At 37.1% G+C, this 17,139-nt stretch overlaps 1 protein-coding gene across 1 annotated transcript; it reads left to right on the top strand.

Moving 5' to 3' along the window:
• Positions 1-449: 449 nt before the first annotated feature.
• On the top strand, positions 450-6,952 carry LOC104168843 (E3 ubiquitin-protein ligase UBR3-like; the record flags this gene model as incomplete). The annotated part of the gene is made up of 6 exons (XM_009709568.1): positions 450-557; positions 1,061-1,171; positions 1,980-2,156; positions 3,774-3,983; positions 5,578-5,717; positions 6,397-6,952. Coding segments are annotated over 6 exons (864 nt in total), but the record flags the coding sequence as incomplete, so codon positions are not given.
• Positions 6,953-17,139: the final 10,187 nt, after the last annotated feature.

Here is a 17,139-nt window from a genome sequence, read left to right as displayed (position 1 = left end):
TGGTTGGTACATTTTAGAAAGTTACTATTTTATTTTTTATTAGTTGTATTAGAATTCAAATTCTGTCAAAACACAATGTATCCATAAAGTGATTCTTCCTAATTTTAAAGGAAGCATTTTGATACTTACGGAAAAAACATGGGAAATGCAACTTTATAAAGGGGTTCTCATATAACACTGAGTTTAGAACAATGCAGCTTTATAAAGGGGTTCTCATATAACACTGAGTTTAGAACATATGTAATTGAAGTAGCAATTCACATTTCACTCTGTAAGCTAAATGCAGGCCCTTTCTGTAGCTTTTTTTTTTTAAACAAATGTGTATCTTTGTAGGTCAAAAATCTGATGTTGATCAAAGGGAAACATACTTCATTGCTGTTACTTTTACAGGATTTTTTTCTCTTTTTCATGACCAGTGCATTTTGGATTTCTTTCCTTCTTATTTGCAGAATACATCCAGTGGAGAAAAATCTTGGGAAGTATTGCTGGGTCATGTCATTAGTGAGCTGTCTAAGGGGAAGATGTATGAAGGAGGAGAGACTGAAGAATTAACAGTGGTATTGGCAAATCTTTTGAGAACTTATCCAGCATGTCCCCTTTCTGTCTCGTATTTAAGTTTTTCAGCCGCGTTGTTATAATGATTTTTCTCTGATCTTGCTAAAGAGTGCAGTACAACTCTTTATTTTCTAGATCAAAGCACATCCCTTTGGGACAGTTTGTCTGTGCAAATCTTTCTTTTACTAATATCATATGTAGCCAGTGCTGTGTTGAGAAAGTTATTGACAAACACTTCTTATAATTGTGGGCTTTAATCATATGTATGAAAGACCTTTCAGAAACTTGGAAAACTGAATATTTAATTAGAAAAAACATTTGTCAAGGAGGAAAGAAAACTCACAGAGTTCTTTCAGATTATTAGTGAAATGCTGGCCTTTGGAATCTGCGTTGCATGCAGTGGTTTATATAGTACGCTTAAAAAACATTTGGTTCATATTGGAGTTTCTTACATAGGAGATAACTTACCTGGGGCAGAATTTAGTAATTGCTTCCTTTGCCGTAGGTAAATCCTGATTCTGTAGAGTGCTATCTGCAGCAGTTCTGCTTGCCTTTCCTCAGGATCACAAGCCTTCTTCAACACCATCTTTTTGGAGGGGATTTACCTAGTTGCCAGGTACAGATTGAGTGGCACACTCAAGTATTTTCATTTAAAAGCTAGAGATCAAAAATTAGACTTTTAAGTTGTCTTTTTCATGGTATGTATTTTCTATCCTAAGATTATTTTTTTTTTAATACATTTTATAGCATTGCTCTGCAGCATTTTTTGTCTTGTATAAATTTGTTTGCAAGGCAGTTCCCCTGAAAAGTGCTGTATTCTGTATTCTTCAAATTCAGCAAACACGTGCTTATTTTATCCGGTCGTAGCTGCTTGTCTCATAAAATACCAACATACTGTTAAAACTTGTCCGGCATTTGCAGAGATAGCATAATTTCCACACAGACTGGAATTCAGTCCTGATTTTGCTTAATGTCTGTTCATACTTGGACTTTATTATCAGAGACATTGCATCAGCAGACAAGTATGTTTAAGATCCATGACTGATTTCAGTAGAGTTTGCTGCAGGTCAGCGCCTTCGTTTCCTTGCCTCAAAATCCCCTCATCTCTAAATCAGCTACAATACAAGAGGTTTTCTTTTTTTGTTTCTGTTTTTTGCATTTGTGGGTTTGTGTGGGTTTCGGGTTTTGCTTTTGTTTTGTTTCGGTTTGGTTTTTTTCCTGACCAGTTTTGTTGTGTTTTGAGAATCCAGTTTGATGTAATCTGGAAAAAATGGAAGCTTTTCTGTGTGTCTGAACATGACTATTAGCATCATTGTGCTAGCACGTCTTTACCTTTTGTATCGGAATAGATACGTTTTTAATAATATATGAAAAATTCATAGTGTAGGTATTAATCTAAACCTCTCTGGTTTCATACCTAAAAGGAAGATGAAGAATTCACAGTTCTTGCAAGCTGCCTGGGTCTCTTACCATCTTTTCAGTCAGCTCATCAGTTCACCAGTGCCTCTTGTCTCGATTGGCCAGTGCCAGCATTTGACATGATATCACAGTGGTGCTCAGAATTGGCTTCGTTTGCAGGTAGACATCCAGATCAAGCAAAGGTATGTAGCAAAATTACTTCTTCCAAAATAGTCCTGATGTGGAAGCAACTTTTTATTCCTTGGTTCACTGTGCACAGGCACTGTTGTTTTGGATAAGGATCTGAGAACCTGACTTGTAAATGAGAGAGAAATTACAATCAGAAATATTCGTTAGTGGATGTGGGTTGGGTTGGATTGATTAAAAACAGGAATAAGAAAACCTATCTGGTTTTTACATGATTCCTGGAAACAGAAAATAGAAATGCTATCCTTAGGTGGTACTAAGTGTACCCATATCTTCTGCATCTGAAACGTATCAAGGGCATGTAATAGAAACTTTGTCTTTTAAGAAAACACTTATCAGAAGTTTATCTTGCCTGTTAGACATTATTAATATTTTTGAGCATCTTCAGTTGCAATACTGAAAAAGATCAAAAGGATAAAAGCTGTTTAATAGTTGACTGATAAAAGATGGTACATCTTCTCTGAAGGTTAAAGAAACAATACCTAGGCTTGAATCAGTGCAATTGGAGTATCAATTGTGAAATGGAAATGTTTCAACATTACTGCGTTGTTTTTGTGAAGGAGTTGCATCTCAACAATTCAAGCCCCCCTCTCCTCAGTTTATGGTGTAAAAGAGGCAAGCCAGATGCATCTTCACTCTGCAACGTGGTCTGTACCTGCCTTTGCATGTTTGCAGGCATGGTAGGCTATTGTGAATGTATTTGGGTTAATCTCAAAATACAGTTGCTGCCAATCTGATAGGCATTTGAGAGAGATTGCAGTGAAACTGGTAGCGTCCTTTCCATGACTGAAAAGGAGCCAGGTACAAATGAAATTTTCCCTTTTTCTTTTTTTGCAAGTTAGGTTCTAAGGTCATGCACTCTTCAAAAAATTTTACACCTTGCAAAAAAGATCCCATCTGACCCCTATGCCCATCAGTTATAAACACAATACAAATGAGTAGGTTGAAGGAAAACACATTACTGTCTTAAAAAAAAATAAAAATTGCACAGTGTTTTTAAGAACAAAAGAGAAGAGATAAGCTTCAACCAGTATTTAGGTAGTGCCTGCCTTATCAAAAATTTGTGAGTACTGGTAAATTCTTAATGGCCTCAAAATTCATGTGTGCAACACAGTTTTGAATATCAGGCAGACGTCTTGAAATACCATTTACAGAGCCAAACTTCAATTCTGTTTTTGAAAGTTTTAGATTAATTTTTGCTAGGAGACAGCTTTCATAGTCAGTGCCAGGGTTTGGCAGCAGTGTATTGATGTTGCCGAGGTAACAGTGTAGTGAGTGGGAGTCTTCCCTGTAGGTCATTCTTAATCCTCTTGGTTTAGCTATAAAGATTTTTGCACTTAAAAAGTGTCACATCTAGAAAACGTCCTTGGGAAAAGGCTAGCACCCATTTTGCACCTGTTACAAAAGATGAAATGTGACCACAGTTGGGGAGGATGTTCAGCTAGAGGCAGGTGACAATTGCAAGGTGACTTTTGACTTCTACGTTTGTGAAATGCGGACACGAGAGATTTTTAAACTGCATGCTTCCTGCCTTTGGTATTCTCTTTTATTGGAAAATATAAATGCGTAAATGAATGTGCAGAACTGATAAATTGTCCTTATCTTATTTGTAGGCTTTGCTTATCCAGGAACCTAAGTGGGACTTACCACGCCTCCTTCAGTTGCCTGAGAATTATAATACCATTTTTCAGTATTATCACAGAAAGACTTGTACTGTTTGTACCAAGGTCCCTAAAGACCCTGCTGTTTGTCTAGTTTGTGGTACTTTTGTATGCTTGAAAGGACTATGCTGCAAACAACAGAGTTACTGTGAATGTGTACTGGTAAGAGAGAGTTAATTCAAGTTCTGTAATTGATTCTCACACTCATGGGTAGTTTTTAACTCCATTGCTCAGTTTTGATGGTTTTCTTATCTAACCATGTTTATATAATCATAAAATCATAGAGTAGTTTGGGTTGGAAGGGACCTTTAGATGTCATCTAGTCCAACCCCCAATAATAATGTTTAGTGCTTACTTCTGATAGATGGACCTAGACAGGATTCTAGAGAGCAATTTTATTCACCTTTTTAAGCCCATAGCTTATTTCACCTGTTTGAAAAACTCCTACAAAGCCATTGTGTGTAATCTTGACACACAGTTTTGATTCATAACCAATTGAAATTTGCCTATATTCTCATTATTTGTATATTATTTTAATTTTCCTCTGTTTTGTTTCCTTGCTTTCTGCATACATAAGAATATCAATGTATGGGGTTGGTTTTTTTTCCTTTTATAGAGTACTTTCTGACATACCTGACCATCCACTAGGGCTATACAGACTATAGCTAGATAAGCATCATTTTAAGGCCTTCAACTTTAATGCAGCAGCAAAGTTTTCGAAGTCAGCGTATATATGTTTGTTCAGGAACCCGAGTTGGGCAGCATCTAGTATTGTTTTCCTGTCTATGATAAAGGTTTGCTTTGACAGCTGTTCTGTTTCCTACCATAGAACAGTCAGTAGAAGGCTGGAACTACATGGGCTTTACAAAACCATGAGGGGAATTTATTGGGGAGATATTTACAAATGGGGCATAAAATCAAACCCAAAGAAATTTCAGAGAGATCTTGGACATTTTTTAAATTGTTTGAACTCATCTTTCTCTCTCATACTGGTGGGAGGAGGAAGGCAAAATTTAAAATAGAATTAACAGTTATATTTAAGGTGTCAAGCTCCATGAAAAGAGAAAGTTAGAAAAAAAGAATTAAAAATCTAGATAATTAACTACGTTTTATTATAGTTGATGGGATTATAGTCCCTAATTGTAATAAAACTATATAGGAAGAGCACATTTTTTAATTGCTAAAATGAGTTAATACAGATTGTGCCATTCATAGAGATGAATGCCATATTGAAGCAAGCAAGAATTATAAAAGAAAAAATTTATTACTGGATTTGTAGAGCCATAGACTAGAACATGGATAGAGAAAATTAATGTTAAGCAATACAGACTGTTGCAAAAGAGGTAATACTAAGTTTTTCTGAATACTTTCTCTTATTCTTGCCATCTATTAAAAATATTTGGTCATGCTATACAGTTTGCTATACAACAACAAATTCAAAATATTGTAGAGAATATTTTTGCTTATTTTTGTTAGGTAATTCTGTTTTTACATGATAACAAATATCCTCCCTTTTTGAGTAGGGAATAATTTTTGTATGCAGGTGTTGTTATGACAGCACAAGACATGGAGTTCTAGTTTGCTTGGAGAATTTTGGGCCAGGCTATCCTTTGTCAAACTGTTTCTTAGTAAATAATGTGTGTATGTTATTTCAAGCAAAACTAATTACTATTTTTTTTAATTCTTTTTGTCATAAAGTTCACAGACACTAACGGAATCTTTGCACTCTTCCCTTTCCACACCCTTAATATTACAGCATTCTCAAAACTGTGGAGCTGGGACAGGAATATTTCTTTTGATTAATGCATCTGTAATCATCATCATACGAGGCCATCGTTTCTGCCTTTGGGGTTCCGTTTATCTAGATGCACATGGTGAAGAAGACAGAGATCTTAGGTAATGTTTTCATTACAAGTCCGTTTCATTGTTGCTCCTCTGTGTAGATCAGCTTTGTTATGCAATACATCCAATAACAGATAATAATAGATCTCTGCCTTCCTTGAGTGGAAAATCCCCATTTTATTGCAAGTTTTGCAAGTTGGACTGACGTCTTTCTTCCTTTGTTTTTCTTTCCTTTGCCCCCTTTTTTTTTTTCTTTGCCCTGTTGTTGTGTTTTGTTTTTTTTTTTTTTTTACCAAAAGGTGGTGTAATCATGGTCATTGAGTTATACACACCAGGCACCCAACAGACAGATTCCTCTGTTGCCATTCCCAATGATGGTCAATTCTGAGTGTTGCATTGGGAAACACTTGTCTCCCAAAGTTGTTGTTTGGCCCTTAAATCAAATGATGCAGTTGGATTCCAGTGTAGGGAGGGAGTTTGGCTTCCAAGCTACACGTGCCTGAGAACGCAGATGTTTTCTGGATTCTCCTATCCAAGAGGGAGGAAGGGAAGTCCCAGCAGTTATCTTACTAAAAGCAAAACCAAAAGCCCCTCACCAATAAAAATGCACGCTTCCCTAGGAAAAAGGGTGTATGAGTATCGTGTGTTGATTATATAATGAAGCAGTTTTCCATTTATTTGGCATATTAACAATTTGGGTGGGTTTTTTTTCTTGTTTTTTTTCTTCCTACAGGCGTGGTAAACCTCTCTACATATGCAAGGAAAGATACAAAGTGCTTGAGCAGCAGTGGGTGTCTCATACTTTTGATCATATCAATAAAAGATGGGGGCCACATTATAATGGCTTGTAAATCATCATCAGCTACACACCGTATCATTGCTGTTACCATGAATGAATGCATCTTGACTGACAGTAGCTTTAACTGAATGGGAGTTTAGCTCTTTGGTTCGGGGTTGAGTGGGGTATGGGCATAAAAGGGAAATGGAACTTTGTCAACATGAAATTTTTGCAAAATTAGCTGCTGTTGCTACTGAATAACGATACAATAATTCGAAATTAAATCCTCAAAATGGTGTGAGCAATCTGATTGCACTCAGTAGTCCATTTTTCTTTTTGTTTTTTTTAAAGCCCATTATTGTTAAGAAGCACAAATTTTACTTACAGTTGTTTAGAGGCTCCAGGGATAGCTGTCAGGTTTTTATTTTTCTCTGCATGGAGTTGAGTTTTTAGCAACTTTTGCTGAAACTGTGTATATGTCTACTACATCTACTAAATATGTTGGATAAAATTTCTTTGCCTTTTTTGTGTTGGTTTGAGGTTTTTGCCTGATATGCATTTGTAATTAGACAGGATTTGTAAAATGGTTGTGAGACTGCATGGTAACAATTGGTCTGAAAGTTGAATTTTAATGAGTATTTCACTTATCATGAGATGTCTATTGAAATATTTCAGGCATTACTGAAAACTTATGCATTCTCAGGAATTTCATTTTTTTTTTTTCTCCATAAATAAGTGAAATAGCTGTAAATTAGGTATCTTATCGCTCTTAATGTAATCCAGAACACATACTCTTTCTTTCTTTTTTTTTCTTTTCCAGAAAGGTTTTTTCCCATATCAATTGAATAAACTGTTAGTGATAACACATACAGAAATTGCTGTATATAGAGAATTTGTACGGCACTCAACATAGCAGATTCCATTTACAAGCATAACAACCATAAGCCTGCCTGTCATTTCAAACCAGATGTATGTTTCGGGATGTTTAGATTGGAAATGTGCAGGCTATTCTGCAAATGAAACATAATTTTGTATCTTTCCTGTCATTTCAGGAGGTTCCTCTATATTGTATTTGTTTAGAGTAATCACTGTTCTTTCTGCTTGGTTTCCTAAAAAGGGAAAAAAAAAAATAAAAATCAACAGAGATAGCCTAGATGAACAGCCAATGTGTGTGCAGCCTCGCTGGAAGAATTCCAAAACATGTTTAGAAGGCTACAAAATTCATGAGAACAGGCACGACTGGGCTAAACCCCACAGTGTATGTAGGTAGGAAAGATTATAGTTAAAATACTGGTATGTAATATATTGCTACTAATGTTTTTCACAAGTGTTGGGCATTTGTTGGCTATTTCATACAGTACTACCAAGCAGTTCCTGGTAGTTTTGATTTTCATAGCTTGCGTGTAAAATAAAATTTATATGTGTAAAATAAAAACATCTTATGATAAAACCACATACATAATGAAAACGGTTCCCCAGTGGAAGTCATTATCTAGTGAAAAGTGTATAGGGGAAATAAAATGACTGTATAGCAATCAAGGCGACTGGACAGTTAAGGAAAAGTACATAAATACAACAAGTTTTTCTGGATACCTGCAATTAAAAAAAAAACAACAACAAAACCCACAATAAAGGATGCTGGTTTTTATACATGCATATAAATATATATATATTTCAAAAGTATTACAGTACTTCCTGTAAGATTAGAATTACCCTGTTTCACCAACTAAATGGCTATGTCTTTTCCAAAATACTACTTTTTTGATACTGTATTATAAGTTCTGCCTGTAATATTTTTGCATTGCTCATTATGAATATCAGGCCATTTTGTAAGTGTGGTTAAAGAGCGAAAAGATTCTTTACATCTCCAGCATAACATTATTACAGGGCTCATGAACTTCAGTAATCTGTAGTTTGAAGCTCCAATGCTATATTTACAAGAGATATTGTATCCAGAATTTGATTACTGTGTTTTATTTAAAATGGAATGTTCTCTGGTTGTGCATATGGATGTGAAGTAAAACTATTAGCCTTAACTTTAACATTTGGGTATTTCATAGTGTTTATTTTAGTACTGGTGAATTAGTCACCAGTCAATTTAAAAACAACAGCAACAAAAAAAAATCACTTGGTTGAAAAACAGTACTTGAATATCCTTGCATGCTGCTAAACAAGAATTTTGATTTCCCCCATAACTTTTTTAATCCTACTTTACTAAGCTAACCTTGAAAAAATAACAGGTCCAAACTAGAGTGGTGTGTGTGTGTATTACTCAGATGTTCTGGTGTGATATCCTGTATGAATGACCATTTAAGTACAGTACATTACTGTAGAATCTAAATCAATCTTTATAACACATCAGAAGAGTATAAAACTAGGAATACAATAATCGACATTGTAAGATATGTTAATAAAAGTCTACTGTCAATCTGTGTGTTCGTGAAATTTTTTCTCTCTACCCCAGTCATCCAAAATGTAATTATTATTGAATTCCACCCAATAGCCAGGCAGTTTTTTAAATGGCAAAAGTTTATGCATGCCAAAGTACTTTGCATAGAAAGTAAATGTGGTCTGTTTCTTTCTTTTTTTTACTTACACACAGTCATGTATTTTGTATTAGTAATTTGGATTATTTTATTTTACTCATAACTATACCACTTACAGTTGAGCTTAATTTTATGCCAGCTCTTGCAGCGTTGCTGCTGCAAACTGCTAAAATTAAAATGCTGAGTTGAGAAACTCTACTTCTGGGAAAACCATGCTTGATCTTTTCTGTCAAATCTGTTTCCGCAATAACTACTGCTTCAATTCGATGAATGTATATATTTATGTATTGAATTTTTCCTTTTCTTTTGACCTTCAGAAATTTGGTGAAACAGTCTTGTTTTGAGCTTGACCTTCGGATAATAAAGGGGTTTTTTTTGTTTGTTTGTTTTTTTTAGTGACGGCCTGAAATTTGCAATGACTATTTTCATCACCTGTGCAATAGGAATCTTGCCTAACTCACAGCATTTCACAAGCAAATTACATTTTTCCTTTAAAAAAGAGGATCTTTTGCTAGAATATCCAACAGATATTATTCTTTACTTCAGAATCCCATGAGATTGGTTTGTGCTGTGTGTATGGCTGCCAGAGGAGACAGTGAGTTCTGTGCTGATCTTGGTATGATTTAGATCTAATTTTCATCTAACCCAGATTCTACAGTCCTGCATTTCACTTTCTTCTCTCAGAGGTGAGGGTAATGATGAATGGAGCCTGTGTGAGCATTAGCTTAGAGAAAAATGAAGTTATGCTGTTTGCAAAGTAGGAAAACCACAGGAATGAGCTGACCCAGTGTATGGAGGTTCACAGCTCTCAATGATCAACTGCGGGATGTGAAGGAGTGCATGTGATCTGAGGAGGCTGGCTCTGTGTGACAATTGGTGTTGTATGGATTGCTCGCTGCAACCAGTGAGATCCATACTGCTGGTCTGAAGGCCACCCTGCATGAATGCCTGCCTCTTTTTGGTAGGGCACAGTGCCCTGAGCACCTACTCTCATGTTTTCTCAGACGGGCAGTTGTTTGCCTGCAAGTGCTCTGAGACCGAGAAGAGCTCCAACTGCTGCAGGTTCAGCCTTGTGACTTACCCTGCCTCTTCTGCCACTGTCATGTCCTGTCACTGCAGTTGTAATCTTGCTAGGTTGTACTAGCTATTAATGCCTGGACGTGGATGTCTTTAAGTAGGAAAAGCATATTCTCAGTGAAGTCAAACACTTCATGAATTCTTAGCTGTATAAATGGCCAGGGTGTTTCAATAAATTAAAAAAATCCTTTTAATTGATAGGTTTAAAATTTTTTTTAGTCACGGTATCATTTGTACTTTCTTACCACTAATACTATTCAGGAGATTTAATGCCACATGCTTCAAATATTGTGTTTCTTTGAAATACTACTGAGAAGGCAAAATTGAATCTTGTTAAATAAATGATAATTTCGAAAAGCTGATCTCACTACCCTAAAACATGATTTTTTGCAATGTATGCTTTTGCATGGTACAGGAAAATGTGGGGAAAAAACACTCTCTTGAAAGCATTTTAAATTTAGCTCTGAGTCCCAGTTAAAATGTCTCAAAATCAGCTTTCATGAAAGTACCATTATTTGAAAAGCTATTTCCTGTAATTCTGTCACTTGATGTAGAGCAGGCTGGTCTCTTAATTTGTGAAAATAGGAGCTGGTTCCATGGAAACCCCTCACACCATTGAATGATTTACTACCCAATAAACAACTTATTATTCCTTTTGTCTTTATGCTTTGTATGTACCACATGGATGGTAAACCTTTCCATTTCCACTGAATATGGAAATAAATGGTATAAGGACTGGAGTTAATTTTATTTTTTCCTTCCGTTGCCTGCTGTCATGGAGCAGGAATTTTCTGGGAGGAAACTTCCTGTAAAATCAAACTCCCTCAGTCAATTTCTTATGTTGCCCGTAATGTCTGTGTTGGTTTAGCTACTGGAATTGCTTACATCCCCTGTTGTCTAATACATTTCCCATTGTAGGACTGCTTTCAACTCATGACTACTAAACTTTTTAATAATTTTGACTGAAAATGATTACACTGGCCTTATTCCTCATGGTTGGATTTTTAATTTTTTTAATGTTCCGACAAAAGAAAGCAAGATACCTTTCAGAGATTAAAACGAAAGAAACACAAATTTATTTTTTCTTCATTTTAACAATAGTTTTTCTAAGTCTTGGGCATATCTGCTCTCTGTGCTTTGGCCTTAAATGTGGTGACCAAATGTGTGTGGGTCACATATTAAAGTACAATGGAACTGTGTACTGAACTACTTACCAAACCAGAACAACATGTTCTCGGGGATTACATGTAAGTAGTTGCAAATACCTAAAGCAGATAATGAGCCTTTGTTTTTCAGGTATAAAGGAATAGCCTTTGCACCTGGCTCTTGAAGCCACTAATAGAGTTTGCTGTGCCAAGTGTTTTCCTTCTGTTTCTTTGAAAAGCTGGGGCTCTCTCCATGTAACGCAGCCACTTTTTTCACGCCTTTGTTGTCTCCATATTATATATGCAACTACCTTGTTTGTGTAGTATTCCACAACAAAAGAACCCTGAGACAGCTGGAGAGCCCCCTGCAGCTCTATAACTATACATTGCAAATAAGATTGCGTTCTCTCAAAGCACTTTATGCAGAGATAGCGGGGGCAGGGGGAGTTACGGCTTGAAAACTAGTTTGTAGAGGGTGTGTGGCTGCTTTCTTGCACTATGGTGCTAGTCATTGTAGATTTGTTATACATCAGCTTTGAAAACTTAAAACTAACTTTACTTTTTTTCAAGGTATTTCCACAGGCCCTAAAAGATACAGCCTGTGTTCTAGGACAGCTTCCCCGTGCTCTCGAGAGAGTGAAGTACAGAGCTGCTTGTTTTATCTGTAACAAGGTATTTAGTGAGAACTGCTGGTGTAAAGTTATGCATCATATAAACTACAGACATGCACGTTTTGTTAAACTAATTTTCAGGGCAGCTGAAGGGACTGTTAAGTATTGCTTCATCTGGGTTCTCTAGCTGTCCGCTTTATCCTGTTGGTTTTGTCTCACACTTAACTTGTAAGCTCCTTTAAGACAGGGAACACCTCCTCTTTGGTTCGGTAAGTAAATCAAGTGCTGCTCTATAATGGCAGATCAACTGGTACAGCAATCCAGGTAGTAGGATCTGCCATCATCAAAGAAATATAAATGTGCACACAGGTTTTAAGTGAGGTACGGCCCTTTCATGCTTCACTTTCATGCTTTCTGCATGTTTTCATGCTTTGCTGCCTCCAACCTCAAATGCCACTCCTTCCCAAACAGATATTTTGGCAGTAATCAAAATCACCAGGAAATTAAAATTGTTTTGTTTCCCATAGTCAGCTGTGACTCTGGACATAATGATACCTCTTCAATACCTCTACCTCCTCGTTTTTTTTCCTCCCAGAAGCTTCTATCTCAAGTAACAGATATATTCCGATAATCAGACACTTACTGCCTTTCGTGAGTCTAGTGCTGTATTTGTACAATGGATACTTTCCAGCAGGTGATGTAATTCAAATAATCTTCAGATCTCTGGCTATTCAGAAAAAGCTCATACTTCCACATTATCCCTACTTGGATTGGGGTTTTTTTTAGTCACATAACTGGTAGCAGCAAGATTTCATATGCAAAATTTTCCTTCTACAAGGAGAAGAGTATTTACAAAAATAATAATTAGATGGGCACTATTTTAGCGACACTTTCTTCACAGACTGGGATTCTTTGTGTTTAAATTGTGGGCAGAATTAGGGAATAGTACTCAGATTATTACACACAATTTTACAATTCTTATCTGTCTAAAGAAACAAGTAAGAAATCCAAAACAATTTCAAGCTAAGGTACTACAGTAATGCTGCTCTTCTGTATAAGTGTATTTCCAAGGATGCTGCAATACATTTTTTCACTGAATGCTGTAGAGCTGTGTTGCGTCTGGTCCTCAGAAACACATTTTAAAAGACATGTTACCTTGGTGAATGCCAACAAGGTGGTTCCCCTAGCAACAATAAATAGAAGAATGCTCAGGCCATTCAAGTGATTTACCTTTGTAAGTGTGTGGCAGCAAAGATGGATTTTGAACGCTAAGGGAACTCATTAGCTGTAAGAAGAAAAGCAGCAAATAAAGAACTGTAGATTTCTCTTACCCAGCATTGCTATTTATTAGAACTGTACATAGTGTAATTATTGGGAATTTGCATAGGATATTCTTAATGTGAAATATGATGTCATTTTACTTTTTCCTTCTGCAGCTTTTAGTTTTCTGTACTATGGGGGGAAAAATTTTTACTTTTTCCTTCTGCAGCTTTTAGTTTTCTGTACTATGGGGGGAAAAATATGCTATATGTGGAAAGAGGGAATTTAAGAACTTTGAGAAAGGGAAATGATTATTTGGTTAACTTCACCGTCCAAACTTATGAATAATGTCCTGCATACTTACTCATGCCTAGCATTGGAGTGCTGGTTGTGGCTGGGGTAGAGTTAACTTTCTTCACAGTAGCTGGTATGGGGCTGTGTTTTGGATTTGTGCTGCAAACAGTGTTGGTAATTCAGGGGTGTTCTAGTTATTGCTGAGCAGTGCTTACACAGAATCAAGGCCTTTTCTGCTTCTCATCCCACCCCACCAGTGAGTGGGCTGGGGGTGCACAAGGAATTGGGAGGGGACACAGCTGGGACAGCTGACCCCAACTGACCCAAGGGATATCCCACACCATATGGTGTCATGCTCGGCATATAAAGCTGGGGGAAGGAGAAGGAAGTGGAGGACATTTGGAGTGATGGTGTTTGTCTTCCCAAGTCACTGTTACGCATGATGGAGCCTTGCTTTCCTGGAGATGGCTGAACACCTGCCTGCTGATGGGAAGTAGTGAATTAATTCCTTGTTTTGTTTTGCTTGCATGCATGGCTTTTGCTTTGCCTATTAAACTGTCTTTATCTCAACCCACGAGCTTTCTCACTTTACTCTTCCAATTCTCTCTCTCATCCCACCACAGGGGGAGTGAGCAAGCGCCTGCGTGGTGCTTAGTTGCTGGCTGGGGTTAAACCATGATAGTGATATAGGCCACTCAGTGGTTCAAATGTTCATCCACTAAGGGTAAATTCAGAGATTTAAACATAATAATAATGCCAAGTCTGCCCAGCAATAATTCTTAATGTAGCCATGAGAGGTGGTAATGGCACCTCCCAGTCACATTACTGCTGCCTCTGTGAAGAAAGCTGTACAAAGTAAGACTAAGGATTACTCTTGAGGAGCATCACACTCTAGCTCTGCAGAATAAAGGGTAAATTTATGGTATTTGGGTAACCTGAGTCGTGTTGTGGAAGAGCTATGCATTGGGTACTGCTAACTGTGGTACACATTGCTTGCTAGAATCTGCGTGGATCCTTCTCTTGGCAGTTGTTATCTAGAATATACAGAATGTAGGCTCTTCTATGTGTATTGTTTGTTGTTGGCTTTTAAGTCCTCCGAGTCACCTTTCCTCTGGAGTTTAAAGCTGGGAATGAATCCAATATAATTCTAACTCACTACAGTTCAGCAATGCTATTTACATTTCAGTGCTACCTCTACATCAGGCATTCCATCTCCCTCCTGTTTCCAGGCGTCTGGCTGAGGTCTGCAGTTTGTACTTATGATTTGTAAGGTCTGGACTATGGCTATGTACCTTGCACTTCAGTCTTGGCTAGAACTGTTACATTGTTGAACTGCTTCTTCTGCTCTTTCCCGATGCAAGTGTAATTACTCTTTAATGCTGAGCTGCTACCTACATAGTTTTACTGCACTTCTATAGTCCTTATCTGACTGTTCTACAGCTGCTGGCTTCTACTTTAAATCATCTTTGAATGTATGCGTAAAGCTCCAATATTCTCACTACTTTCATTGATTTCAGAGGCAGTGGAATCCACGCTTACGTTAACATTGCCAGTATTTCATTTCCTTTGTTGCTGAATAATTTTTCAATTGAGGTTCTCTCAGTTTTTCAGTCCCCTTTTTGCTGTTTCTCACTTCAAGTCCATGCTGTAAAACTCCTCAGTTGCTTTGCCCTTGCTGTCCTCTGTATTCAGGTAATGCAGTAGGTTTGTATTCAGGATTTTTCTTCTACCAGTGCAAATGAGACCAAAACTAGGTATCTCAGCCAGAGCAACCATCTTTGTATGCAAGCATGCACAGATACATTAAAGCTAGGAGCTGTTATTTCAGATATCTGTCTAAATTAAAGCCTAACTGCAATAAGAACTTGGGTACCAGACACCTTGGACACAGCTTACTGTATCTGTACCTGCACATGTCCTGCTTTTCCTCTCTGGGGGGGAATGGGATGGGGGGCACTCTAGGATGGGAAGGGCTTTGGGATGAAATTATGATTTAGAGAGGAGCACTCTGAACTGAAGCATTTTGCTTGCTCCAGGACAGAGCAGACAGAGAAAGTCTGGGCTTTAGCTCAGCAGGCTGAGAATTGGCAGCTTTGTTTCCTGCAGTGGCCCTGACATATGCTCCTGCAGCCTGAGCCCTGATTTGGCACTGGAGATGGGTTCTGGGACTGTCCCAGGGAGCTATTAGAAATGACAGTGCAGCATGGTCTCTGTACACCTTATCCTTCCCTTTACTGTATTCGTTTGCTCTCAGAAATATAGCAACCCTACTCTTAGGCAGAGATGCAGATGAGGTAAAGTAGCAGGTAGGATGGGGGATGTTTCCATGTGAACAAAATACAACAGGATTTGGAAGAGGAGGCAAGCACTGATGGAGGGAAGTCTTAATGTGAGTTCTCCCTATTAATGAAGCAGAAGGCTGATGAACTTCTAAGGTGAGAAAGGGACATGTGAAGAACTAGTTGAACCACAGAGTTTTTTATGTTTGTTTTCTCCAAGATGATGGCAACCCTTGAACAAGGTGCATGTGCATTTGCAGTTATTAAAAAGCTAGAAAGGAAAACCGAAGCAGCACCCACAGGACCTGGTAGGACAAGACAATATGACACAATATGCATTAACTCTGATACTTACAGTTCAGAGTGCTGTATCTATATTTGCATAGCCAGAATTTAAAACGGCCTCAAGATTAGTATGCATTTCAGCAGTGTCCGTAAGGTCTTCACCAACCGTTTTTTCCTTCCAGCAAACCTGTTTAGTGTTATTACATTAACTTCTGATTCACCAGTGTTTATGATGTGTGTAGGTTAATGCAATCATGCATTCTGTTTGTAATCACAAGTCCATCTCCGGGCAAAGGAAAATGCACAGAGAGATGAACAGGTATTTAAAAAGCATGAAGTCCTCCTGACTTTTAAAGGGATTTACTGTAGTGAATAATGTTTGTGTATATCCATTTAAATAAGGAGATTTTAAGATTATAAATCAGAGTAAGACAATGCATCTCAATTTTTTAATTACAGAAATAGTAGGTTCCATTATAATGATATGTTTTATGATTAAAATACTTCCATTTATAATTTGTTGGTTACATGTTTCACTACAAGTCAGTACTGTATGTCAGTTTAGACATTAACAAATTCACAAAAAAAACCCAAATCTACTTAATGTTCTGCAACTGAACGCTTCCATAGAATACACTTTGTAAAACTTCATTAGTTAAATACTGTAGATTATTTACTGCCTAAGAAATACTCCATTCCTATTCAATTCTTCAGGCTTTAGCATTTTATAACATTTCATTTATTAACAGCTTTTCACCTTTTGGCATTTAGTCGTGGCCACACAAATGACAAATTATTTAATTTTCCAATACAGTGTAAAGAAAGGTTAGGAATGGCTTGCATTAGTGGAGTCATTGTATAATGGGTCAATCATGACAGCATGTGTAATCAGAAATATTAGAACAATTAAGAGTTGTTCTTTTCTACTTGAGATTTGCAAGCAACAACAAAAAATAATGGCTGCATTTAAATATGGCTTGTTTTGATTTGGCTTCAGGATAAGCAATGTTCACATAAATCGTAGTTTAGGATTGACAACTCTTCCTATTACTACAAACAGTAACATTAACAGTCTGTCTGCTAACAAAGGCAAACCTTCGAAGTGCAGGTGCTAGTAAAGAACATGACTAAAAATAACCTATTCCTTTAACCTGTATAACATTACAAAAATGGAAGGGTTATGTGATCTGAAATTTATTCC

The sequence above is a fragment of the Cariama cristata genome, unplaced genomic scaffold, assembly GCF_000690535.1.
Source record: "Cariama cristata isolate BGI_N322 unplaced genomic scaffold, ASM69053v1 scaffold24201, whole genome shotgun sequence".
NCBI lineage: Eukaryota > Metazoa > Chordata > Aves > Cariamiformes > Cariamidae > Cariama > Cariama cristata.
The sequence above is the reverse complement of the archived record's forward strand: the minus strand, read 5'-3'. Positions and strand labels throughout refer to the sequence as shown.